Source organism: Convolutriloba macropyga, chromosome 5 (assembly GCF_964194025.1).
Source record: "Convolutriloba macropyga chromosome 5, txConMacr16.3, whole genome shotgun sequence".
NCBI classification, from domain to species: Eukaryota; Metazoa; Xenacoelomorpha; order Acoela; family Convolutidae; genus Convolutriloba; species Convolutriloba macropyga.
The window spans coordinates 71,064,212-71,076,671 of NC_134472.1; the positions used below are offsets into that span (position 1 = coordinate 71,064,212).

Below are 12,460 nucleotides of genomic sequence, written 5' to 3' on the forward strand. Positions count from 1 at the left end.
ATCAGACCATGGTCCAGACTATTTTGCGCTCGAACCGCTTTCCTGACCCTGTATTTGAGGTCTAGGAACACACGGGTGTGCGTTCGAGTGGGTCGGATCAGGCTTAATTTGCATCTGGACCTCAACCTGGGGAACAACAAAACAACAAAACACTTAAGTGGGTCTGAACAGAAACTAGGAAATCTAATGTAATCAGAAAACAGAATGGTTCGAAACTGTTTATAAAAATTAGAACTAATCCTTTGCCATGATATTGTCTGAACGGCCCTTTCAATCAGTGTTTTCTAAAACGTTTTCTATGAAGACTAAACTAAAATATAGTTTCATTATACACGTTAATCACTTTGGACCATGTAACTCAAAGCACTATTTATTCAAAATATCAGATAACCGACTATATAGTTTTCCGATGGTTCCCTTGGTTTTTCGATGCTTCATAAAAAATATAATCTGAGATAGATTGTGCAGTAATTAAAAACTATCGCTTCGATTCTTCGATCCGTTCACAATTTTTGTAATTTTTGCAGCAATGTATCAAATCTATTTAACTGTTCAACTAACCTTCAGGTGTAGATAAAAAAAATTAGTTATAAAAAATAACTGCCAGAACATTTACCCTACTACAATATTGTTTTTGTTTTTGATTCACTACATAACGCTGTTCAATTTGTAAAATTTATGGCTACAATTCATTTTTCCGAAGTTTTTCCCAAAAGTTGAAGCTGGATTGCAATTTTTTCCTTCGAACATCGTCATCAAGAGCTAAATAACCTCCTAATGTTTAGAACTTGAAATAGAAATAGAGCAGTATTGCTGTAGTTGCCACCATGTGGAAAAATAGAAATATTCGATTCAAAATCAGGGCTAAAATTTTCCAAATTGGCTCTTGGGATTGCTGCATTGGCGCTCGAAAGATGTTATTGAAATGCTTCAGATTTTCGCAAAGAGCATCATTAGCTCCGTTTTCCAGTAGATGATTTTCCAGGATCAAAAGAGAACCTTTGTCGGCAATTTTGCTTTTGGGCTTTGAGTTGGATGGTCGTAGGCGGAGAACTTGGACAATTTTCGACTTGACAATTTTCTCTATGATCGGACTGTGGTCTTCCTCTGAGAAGTGGTGAATATTCACGACTAAAAAAAACAAACATTGACAGTAATGTAATATAAAAAGTAACAATATAATAAATATTTCGCTTGTTTTAAGTGATTTTTTTCATTAATCGAATGAATTTGAAATATAATAATTATAATAGCACAGTTCGTTTCTCGATAAAATATCAGACACCTTGAAAAATTTGAATTGTCATGCCGTTGATTACGTTAAAAGCACAAACCAATTTCGAGCGCGAATGGAATGTAAAATTTTTGGGTCCATTGTGAACAATATTTTGGGTCAGCAGCTAAAATTTGGGTCGAGAATCAAAAATCCAGAATAAAAAAAATTGCGTGTGGCCAAAGTCTAGTTGAACGATTACGTCCAGCTAAAGTCTTTTCAGGGCTGTTTGAGTCAAGAATGGTCTTTTCATACCATTTTTCAGTCGAGCATATTCTTTTTATAGGTCAAGGTCTGAATCTGGGCAGTAGAAATTTACGTGAAGAGTAACCCAGTTTGAGGTCACAGATCAATGCGACCTCTGATCATACCATCTTCGCACTCACACAATGGTCTGAACTGAATTGCACCGCAAAAGCAGACCTGAATTGCCTCGATCAAATTTTAACAAGTGTTTTAACTTTTTTTCCATATGCTATTTTTATACATAGGATTCGTGTTAACTATGCGGAATTGGGTTATTATCAATATCTCGGCTATTTGGAAGGAAAACTGGCAATAAAGTGTCTCAAAAATACCAAATTTAGAAATCGCCGAGTCCAGGTTAAAAACATCGTAGCGGTAACTTTGAATTGGATCGTAATTCAATTCCATTAAATTGCTGGCTGAAATCTGCGTCGAATGTAATTAACGTCCCCCGTACCGAACCCCCAGAGACCATCAGGCCTGATTCAGAAAAAAATCCGGCAAAGTCCGAGGCCTGACTCAGAGTCTGATCATGTCTAATACAAGGCTGCTAAGAGAACACTCCAGAGTCGATCTCTGAGGTTTCTATTGACAGAGAAAAATTGACTGAGGTTTCTATTGACAGAGAAAAGACCTTGGGGTTTCTGCTCAGAGAAATCCCAAGTCTTGGGTCTCTCTGCCAAGAGAAGGTCCAAGTATTGGGTCACTCTGTGCAGAGTACAACCAAGACTTGGTGACCTCTTGGCAGGCAAGACACAAGATTTGGGATTTCTCTTGGCAGAAAGGATCCAAGACTTGATTTTTGTCTTGTGCATTTTCTAGGTTCATGGGCACTTTTAACATAAGTTTGGGTACCCTAATGTAAAAATAAAGCACCAATTATGAAGCATTTATTAACGTACTTTGCAGAAATAAGTTACCTTTAAATTGGCCATTTCAATGGTAACTTATTTCTGCAAAGTGCGTTAATGTAATTGATGATCGCAGATGCACACAAAGAAAACGTAAAAGATAATTTACAGGACTTAGTTGATGCTTTACAATCTTTGCAGCCTATTTTCCGCCAAATATGTAACTTAATTCTGCAAATTAGTCCTTAATTGTTAATGGTCAAAAACATGTAATTTTTTGAACATAGCTTATAAGCTTAAATCAACGCTCAAAGCCTCAAGGTGATATCTGGAAGAATGTTTAACAAAAATTTTTCCGATTTTTAACGTGATTCAATTCCGCAGAACTATGGAATTCCAATTTTACCGCAAATATATAACTGAAATGACTCCAGCTGATTTTGGTCGAGCAAAATTCGGTTAAGTGCAATTGCAGAACTCAAGCTACATCTCTTGCCGGATTATGCCAAAATCTGCTAGGAAAAAATCAATTGGAGTCATTTCAGGTATGCCTTAGCGGTAAAATTGATATTTCATAAGAGGTCGCTCTGATCTACTACGGTCGGTCTGATCAGATAGAAGTACCTTTGCTCTGGGACCTCAACCTGGGATATGTTGACATATTTGGAGGCAAAATCCGTCAATAAATTGAACTGAATTGCTCTATATAGGTTCAAATCAAGATTTTGGATAGGATTTTTGCTTTTCTGGTTTTACACCATTATGCAAATAAGAAGATAAAAATTCACAATCTTTTGGGTCAATATGACAGCGCATTTTACCTCATTTATATGCGAGAAACAGGCGCAAAATTTTGCAAGAAAAATGAGGAATGGGATAGAAGTTGCTCAATGACATAATCATTCCTTTTGACTTCTTAGATATATCTGAGTCATATATTTAAGTCAGCGCACTTGTTACGTGATTTTTTGCATGTCTTCCGCAAAGTTGGCTATTTTCAACGTATTTCAGCGCGCAATTGTTTATGTCACGCTTTTTGAACACTTGGATTTCAATGTTTCAAAGCATTTGATGCTGACCCATAAAATGAATGAAGGGCGAAAAACAGATTGAGGTCGAATTTGAGGCGGGTTGTAATTGATTAATAAGAAATTAGCTGAAAGCTGGCTGAAGGAGGCAGGTATTAGTCTGAAGGTCTTGAGCAGCGCATTTCTCTCATAATTTTCAGAAAAAAATCTCGGGTCCCGGTCCAATAACACAACGTTCCAATAGCATTTTTTGGTCCGGAAAATTGACGAGGAGTCACCCAAGGACACAAATAATTGTTAAGTTGTGAAAGCAGAAAAATGGCGGAATCATTTAGTCTCCGGTTTTGTTATAATTTTGATAATTGCGGTAATTTCTCACATTTTAAACAAAAATTATCCACAGAAAAAAGCGAACAATGCAAACTCTGAATAAAAAAAGCTGAAAATTTTCCGCCGTTTCCATTAAAATTTCCAAACATAAAAATATTGCTGTGTTCGAAGCCAGAAATTTCCCCCTTTAGATTTATAAAAGTACATTTTCTAAAAATCTCAGCATTTTTTTACGTTGATTATTGATCGGTAAAGATTTTTCATGCTCGAAAACTTTTATTTGATCATATTAATACCCAGTTAAGAAAGACAAAAACGCTACAATACGTCTCCGCTGAAATACAACAACTTAAATTTGAAGCAATTGATGGCAGAAATAAGTACCTGAAACAGTAGCAAGACAGAGCAGACTCAAATGAACAGTTAATGCCGTCACAAAGTAAGCAAGAATTGGGAACCCGAGGGAGCTGGCTGGAAATATGTCACTCAAGGTACCCACAGTCACGACTTCAGCCAATAGTATTGTCACAATGTAAGATACTTTTTCGCCCGATTCTACGGGTAAGAAAAAGACAAACGTTGAGAGAAGGTAGATCAGCATGTTTGGACCTATCAGGACAAATTGGTAGAATAGAGAGCGCCTTCGAAGACGAATGGTGGCTTGGAATTCGGAGAAAGAGACTTTTCCATACATTTTTTCCTTGATGTCGAATGTGACTGGTCGAATGAGCTCCCACTGGTCGTGTTCTACATAGCCCGATAGTTCGGCTGTTCGTCTTTGAGTACCTGAAATTTCAAAAAATGACAAACACAGTGAATAGAAACTTGAAAAACACATTATTATAGATCTTGACATCTTTTCCGCCTACCCCCCCCCCCCCCTCATGGCTACGAAAACGAGCGTGCTATGTTTATACATAATGATTTGCAGCGTTCGCAATAACTACAAAGCGTATAACGCATTGTTGGGGGGGGGGGTTGTATGCAATTACGCAAGAAATCCGGATGGCGATAAAAAGTTATTTGTAGCAAAGCGTTTAGGTATATACAAATTTTGCGTGGGTGTGTTTGTGTGTTTGTGTGTGTGTGTGTGTGTGTGTGTGTGTGTGTGTGCGTGAGGTGTCTAGGAGTGTTACCCGGGTCGAGGTTTGGTGGTGAATTTTGGTAAGAAATGCGGTGAAATGCGGTGAAAAAAAATAATTTTCACCGCGTATTTCTTACATCTTTTTGGGTGAATGCGGTGAATCGCGGTGAATTATTTTTTTTCACTGCGTTTTCGGTGGCGGTGAATTCTTCTTTTTCACCGCTTGATGCGATTAATTATTTTTTTCACCGGTGAATTATTATTATTCATCTAGCGGTGAAAAAAAATAATTCACCGCTTGAAAGAAAGCGGTGAAAAAAATAATTCATCGCATTAAGCGGTGAAAAAAAAATAATTAACCGCCACCGAGAACGCGGTGAAAAAAAATAATTCACCGCGATTCACCGCATTCATCGCAAAAAGATGTAAGAAATAAGCAGTGAAAATTTTTTTTTTCACCGCATTTCACCGGATTTCTTACGAAAATTCACCGTGTCTTCTATGAATTCCCCCTGCTGAACATTTCTTGCCTGAATCAGCGCTTCAGCTGATTTTTTTGTCAAACCAGGCATCATCAGACAGCTCACTGCAGACAATCTCCATCAGCAACAATTTTTCACTGTTTAGCAACTTTTACTCAGTTTTTTCGATTATTCAAGAGTTTCAAACAGGTTGGGGGTCGATTTTGTGCTCCATCATATCAAAAAATGTTTTAAAATTAATTTTTTTTATTTTCACTACTTTTGATTGCTTTCAACATTTTCCAGTTTCACTTGCATGCAACTGATTTTTTTGAAAAATTGCAAAAATAATTTAAAAGTAGATTACAGCAAGAGTTCAAAAACTCAGGGTGGGGGGGGGGGTCGATAATTTGCTCCATCATAAAGAAAAAATGGTTTAAAAATAAAATTTTTTGATATTTTCACTACTTTTGTTTGCTTTCAACACTTTCCAGTTTCACTTGCATGGAACTGATTTTTTTCGGAAAATTTGCAAATAAATTTGAAAGTAGATTACAGCAAGAGTTCAAAAACTTAGGTTGGGGGGTCGATAATTTGCTCCATCATATAGAAAAAATGGTTCAAAAATAATATTTTGATATTCTCACTACTTTTGTCTGCTTTCAACACTTTCCAGTTTCATCCGCATCCAACTGATTTTATTTAAAACAATATCGATACTTCAGCCCACAACAAAATCTCACATAATTTAACGCTTTTTAGCGTTGACACCTAGGCCAGGGGTCGAATAGCGGTGAATTATTTTTTTCATCGCATTCACCGCATTCACCGCATTTCTTACATTAATTTGCCATAATAGTCTATGCGGTGAATTTTTGTAAGAAATGCGGTGAATTTGGCGGTGAATTTTTTATAAGAAATGCAGTGAAAATCGGTGAATTATTTTTTTACCGCAAGTAGTCACCGCAATCACCGCATTTCTTACGAAAATTCACCGCATTCACCGCATTTCTTACAAAAATTTACACAAAAACCTCGACCCGGGTAAGAAGTTAAGTATTTTACCAAGATCCTATCAAGCCCTCACGTGATCCTGATAAGGTACTACAAGTTTTCGAGAAGTTGAAGATAAGTTACTCAAGAAAAAGTTCGTTTCTTTGGGATGTTGAATGTTCTTCCAACAATTTACATAAAAAACTTGTCAAAAACATATGCAAAATAAAAACCTACTTTATAGAAATAGAACGCTTTTCAAATCCTTTCAAGTAGTTTAGAAGTGTTATCATCACCGCAAAACTTTATTGTTCCAACCCTCAACAAAATAGGGGTTAGGAACTTTATAGCACGCATACTTTTTTTGTTGAGCCTTTTTTGGCCGATAGATATAATTTGTGGAGAGATCATATCATTGAAAAATCATGAAAAAAAATGATAGTTGAAGATATGGTCTCTGTGTTTTTAATTTCATGGAAAAATATTGACGTTTAAAGTTTTGAAAAGCTTCCCTAGTTAAAAACTAAGGCCAAATGTGCAAACATTTGCAAATTTTTGCTCGATAAAGCCAAATTTGTAAAAACTTGCAAATTATCTCTTCCGTGGTCAAATTTGTAAAATTTTGCAAAATAATGTTAAGTTTGCAAAAATTTGCAAACAATCGGCCGAGTTTGTTCCGGTCGAGCTCTGCTTAAGTTAGCAATATGGGTTATTTTCCTAACCATTTCTTTGAGATGGCTTAGTTCAATTGAAAAAAGGTTTTAAGTACACATTGTTAACAATATGTGTGGTCAAATCACCATTCAAAGCCAACTACTAGCGATTAGGGACAAAAATAGTCAGACCTGTTTGCAAATATTTGCGAATTTAATCCAGTATTTAAAAAATTTTAAATTTTCTTTACAAATAATAGCAAATTTGACATTAAAGTTAAACTAGGGTTTTCAAATTTCACGAAATTCACATTTGAAAATACGATATTAAGTAATAAAAATATGTAAAATTAAAAATATATAGGATGGCCAAGTTTCAATCTAATGAAAAAAAATCTTAAGTAAGAGGACCCCAAATAGGAAAAATTAGATTCACATACGGCTAATAACTTTCAAACTGAAAATCAGCTGAGTTTTTAGAACTTATTAATGTTCATTCAAATGAAAACACATTTGTCATGCATTGTATCTACGCTTAACAGAAAACGTCTATTTTGACCCAAAAATGCAGCATTTGGAAAGTTTTCATGTTATGACAAAATGCGCAATTGTTATAACCTTCCAGCATTGAAATTATCCGAAATCAGTCTTAAGAACACCTACATAAACTTCTAACTTGTCTGTATTGTAAGCAGTATGTTTCATCCACGCTAGACAAATGATTTTTTTCAATATTTTGATACCGAATATTTTTCTCAAAAATTTTTCGAAATAGAGAGACATTCATGATCCAGCATATAATCGCTTAGTAACATCTCACCGACAGTTTGCGACGCGAAAAAACTATATTGTTGAAAAAAGCGGAAAAATTAATATCGAAGAAGAAACGACACGAAGTAACGTCTCGAGTATTCTCGTTAAGCTAGATTCCAAATACGATGCTATTTTTGTCTTTTGATAGTTCTTGAATTTAATTTGTTGAACAGTTTCGAATTTTTTGCAATATTTTTTTGCTTATCCTAAAAGTAACGGTCTATACCGAAAAGTAACAGTTGAAAACCTGTCATTTGGTTTAAAAAACATGATCATTTCCTTAGTTTAAAAACCTATAAAAACAAAAATTCCAATCGAAAATTAAGCGCTAAAGCGCTTCCGCTCAAAATGCCCGTAAAAAACGAGCATTTCTTTTGTGCAAAATTTCAAGTTTTAGCAATAAAATTTCACTTACTGATTCTGTATCCTTTTCCTCTGACGACGGTAGGGGCAAAGGTAACAGTGCAAATCTGTTCATCAACTGGAAATTTGGTGACATCGAACCCACAGGACAGCTTCATTGTCATGTCAGAGGCTGTTGTCATTTGCCAGCCATTGTAACTTGCGCCAGCGTAGTCATGTGCTTTGTATCTCATCTCAACTGCTTCTGGTATTGCTTGAAAAATAAATTAATATTTTCTAAATCGTGAGGTCTCTTATTGAATATGAGATTAAATCTTTATGATGTTTCTTGGAATTTTTTGACGCTTATTACCTTGATGAGAAACTAGGCATTAAATATTACAATTCAGTCGAGGACACTGCGCAAGTTCAGCCTTCGGCTTGCGAAAAGATCATGCTCGACGAGAAAAACGGCATGAAAAGAATATTCCAGGCCTATGAAGAGAACCTAACTCTATTTTATTTAGGATGTTGTGCTGTGTATAGTCAATGTTGACAATATATAGTCAATGTATAGTCAATATATAGTCAATATATAGTCAATATTTAGTCAATCTATAGTAAATATATAGTCAATGTTGACAACCCACAACACTTTTAAAGCCTTTTTCTTAGGTCCAGTTCTGAACCTTGGTGCTTTAACGCGGGTCGAGGATTTATCTCGGAACAAAGAGAGACTTACTGTGAGAAGCTTTTTTTCCGCTGCAAAACTCGTGTATAGGCAATGATGTGACCGAGTTTTTTTTTCTGTTCGAATCAACCAAATCGCATCAAACAGATGCTGAATAAACAGCATTTAACGCAATCTTTGCAAAATATAAATCCTTCATACAGCTTCAAAATGGACTCACTTAATCTGAAGAACCGGCTTTTGATCCGTTGCTCGGCCGGTTTTTGACATCTCTTTCTCGCTTTATATTATCAACAAAATGAGTCTCTTCTTATTAGCGTTCACAATACCAAAACTTAAAATATTGCAGAAAATCAGTTTTTAAATCGCATTCATAGCAGTTCTCAGAAAATTTTCTATTGCATTCATCAAAATCTTAGATTTTTAACGGTAATTAGCTCTAAAACGTCAATGCAACACCTGTTTGGGTGTCTTATTTTATCAGTGCAATTTGATATTACTCAAAATTGATGCAAATTTTTGGGAAAAAATGTTGTTAAAAATGCAATTTAAAACAATAATTATTCAGCAAACTGACATTCAGACCTTTTTTTTTGAAGACAAATATGGTTAAGTGTTTAAATTGTTTTCTCATGGAAATCATTTCACAGTCTGTAATTGTGTGTCATTAAAAATTGCATAGCTATTAGACGTTTGTGTATTTGTTCGTGTTATATTAAGGAAAGAGCTTATATAAGATATTATATCTGTGAAAAAAGAATAAGACTCTTCATAGTCTTATAGAAACACGTTTGTTAAATTTGTGAGAACTTCTGTGTCATGTCTGATAACACGGGTCAAAAAAATTTAATCAGTTGAATTTTAAATTAATCTTGGAACTGAAAATATACAAAAATTAGCTCGTATTTATAGTAGTTATCTAAGCGAAAATATACAGAGAAAAAGTAGATTAGCTAAAAACATTTTACTTGATTGACATGGGGATAGAACTTAGTTGCGAATCCCGGAGGTGATTTTCTATTTTCGCCAATTTTTCATGAGAATCATATATGGCCTAGGTACAATCGAGTTCATTAGTTGGAGGTCAGTGGATGTTAGAATCAGGTTTCTGTTGGTGGGAGAATTTAATTCCGACACATGATTGATAGATCAATAAGATAATGTTAGCGCTAAAAAAAATTAGAATTGAGCTTATTTTTGTAAACCATTACTTATCGACATAACAACAAAGTTTGTCCGGTAAGTTCTTCTTTTATTCTCTGAAGCTTTAATAAAAAAAATTTCTATTTTTCTTTGTGTTTTTTGAAACCATCACATCCTCCCTCCTTTTTTAAGCAAGTTTGTGGATATAGGTTCTCCAAATCTGTCGGGTTGTTTTCTGTTTCTTGTTGATGTTCGTGAAGGCTCTGATGGTTTGGGTTGTTGTTGCTCTGCAGCTGACGTGGCCGCAGGATCTTCATCTTCATGTGAAGGTCCCACATTTGTGTTCTGAAGTTGTGGTTCGGATCGAGATATGGTCTCCTCCACTGCTGTTTCAGTTTTCAGATTGTCCTCGTCTAGTCTCGCATTTTAGTTTTCGCTCACTAGAACGTGTTGAGTTTTCGGGCTGTATGAAAGATGTGTTCAAGCCCTTCCTGATGATTAAGGTAGCAGGAATTGTCTTTGTCTTTTAATTGGCCTTGAATAGAATGGGTTCGCACAAGTTGAAGTCTGCTATGCTGGTAGTCTCACTGTGCGTCCCAACAGGAGTTCAATGTACTTTTCCTCCTCATTTTTGAAGTGTTGCGATGTGGCATCAGTGCTCTTTGCAGGACTGCTCAAAATGACACATTATGGTTGGTACTCCATGCTTTAAGTGCCTGTTTCACTGTCTGAACTGCTCTTTCAGCTAGTCCATTAGCTCTTGTATGATAGATGGGTGATTCCTTTTTCTTAATTCCCGGTGATTCAATTCAAACCACTGTTTAAGGTCACCACTTACAAATTCAGGACCATTATCCGATACTTAAGTTTTTGGTATTCCGAATCTTGCAAAGATTTGACTAAGATATATTTCAAATGTTTCTGATGTTCTAATTCCCGCGGGGAAAGCTTCTATCCAGCCAGAACCCGCGTCAACAATTAATAAGATTTTGCCTTGCTCCTTAACATAATCCCAGTCCATGTGAAGACATTCCTAAACGTTGGCTTCTGGCCTCGCAGAGACTGTTTTTCGCAGGCTAGCTCTGTTCACTTGGAAATTCTTATATTTACTAATGGTTAAGGCTAGGCCACCATGCTATAATTGTGACTGATGCCTCAGTTGCGTTCTTCCCAGGATGTGTCTCGTGCGCTTATGCCAAAACCATTTGTCGTAGTTTGGTTGGAACGAAAGGAACAACACCTCTGAAGATTATTCCATTGTGTATGGTCAGTTCATCTTTGTGTTGTTCGAATCCTTTTTCCGCTTCTGAACATTGTTTCCAATTGCCGCTTTTGATTCGTTTCATTATTTCTTGGAAGATTCTGTTTGTTCCGAGTTCAGTTTTGATTTTTGCTTGGGTCACCAAATCACTCTGAGCGAAGCAATTGTTATTGATTGTGAATCACATTCGATCGTTGTCGGACTCGTCTTCGTCAAAATTCATTCTGCTCTGAGCATCTGCATGGGGTATCTGCTCTCCTGGTGTGTATATCAACTCATAGTTAAAGCCCATTAGAGCTATTGCCCATCCTGAGATTCCAGCTGATGCTGTCTTCGGGATTTCTTTGTCTGGTGCAAAGAGATATTTGAGTGGTTTGTGGTCCGTCTGTAGAGTAAATTGTATTCCACGAAGGAAGTGACCACAAACACAATGACCAGTGCTTCCTGCTCTATGTTTGAGTAGTTTTTCTCCACTGGAGTCAATTTTCTCGATTCATATATGACTGGATGTCCTTCTTGAAAAAGAACCCGCCAATGGTTTTTTCAGATGCGTAAGCAGTAACTGTTGCTTCTTTTTGTAAACTATAAGGCTCTACAAGAGGGTTAGCACATAATTAATTTTCTATGTCTTCAAAGGCTTTTTGTTGCATTGTGACGCATGAGAAATCGCTATTTCTCATGTTATTTAAGGGTAACATTTTTGTTACAAAATCAAGAATCAGTCTTCCGTATAATTTGCTTGCCCAACAAATGACTCGAGTTGTTTGTTGTCAGTTGGTGTTTTTGCATTTTTTAATTTTTCCACATCTTTGGGATCTGGTGCTATTCCCTCCTTTGAAATGGAGTATCCCAATGAACTAACGCTATCGACTGAATTTGAGTTATATTTTTTCTCATTAATAGTAAAGTTTTTCCCACGTAGTTGGCTCTTGACTGCAAGAATTCTTCTGTCAAACTGCTCCTTGGTAGTTTCATACATCAACACATCGTCTTGAAAGATTAGAACACTTTTGATTCATTTGAGTTTTGATTCGATGCCATTCTGGAAGATTGAATTAGAGTTTTTCAATCACTGAAGCAGTCGGCACATCTTGAACAGTTCCTGAGATGTTGGTTGATTGAGCATAAACCTTTTGCCTCTTCGTCAAGCTCAATTTGATAGTAGGCATCTGAGAGGTCAATTTTGCCAAAGTATGAGGCTCCATGTAAGTTTTGTAAGATCCTCTCCATGTCTGGTATTGGGTGGCCCTCATCCATCTTCTTGCCATTGATATGCACCTTCAAGTCCACG

General features: G+C 36.1%; 1 protein-coding gene across 3 annotated transcripts in view; it reads right to left on the reverse strand.

Moving 5' to 3' along the window:
* Positions 1-292: 292 nt before the first annotated feature.
* LOC142340220 (neuronal acetylcholine receptor subunit beta-3-like) overlaps positions 293-12,460 on the reverse strand; it is a 39,743-nt gene continuing 27,575 nt past the window's right edge. For all 3 annotated transcript variants that reach the window (XM_075390739.1, XM_075390741.1, XM_075390740.1), the window contains exons 4-6: positions 8,148-8,348; positions 4,113-4,514; positions 293-1,131 (exon numbers count right to left, since the gene is read on the reverse strand). In XM_075390739.1, coding sequence (XP_075246854.1) covers positions 782-1,131; positions 4,113-4,514; positions 8,148-8,348 — 953 coding nt within the window. In that variant the 3' untranslated portion in view covers positions 293-781. The remainder of the gene's footprint in view (positions 1,132-4,112; positions 4,515-8,147; positions 8,349-12,460) is intronic.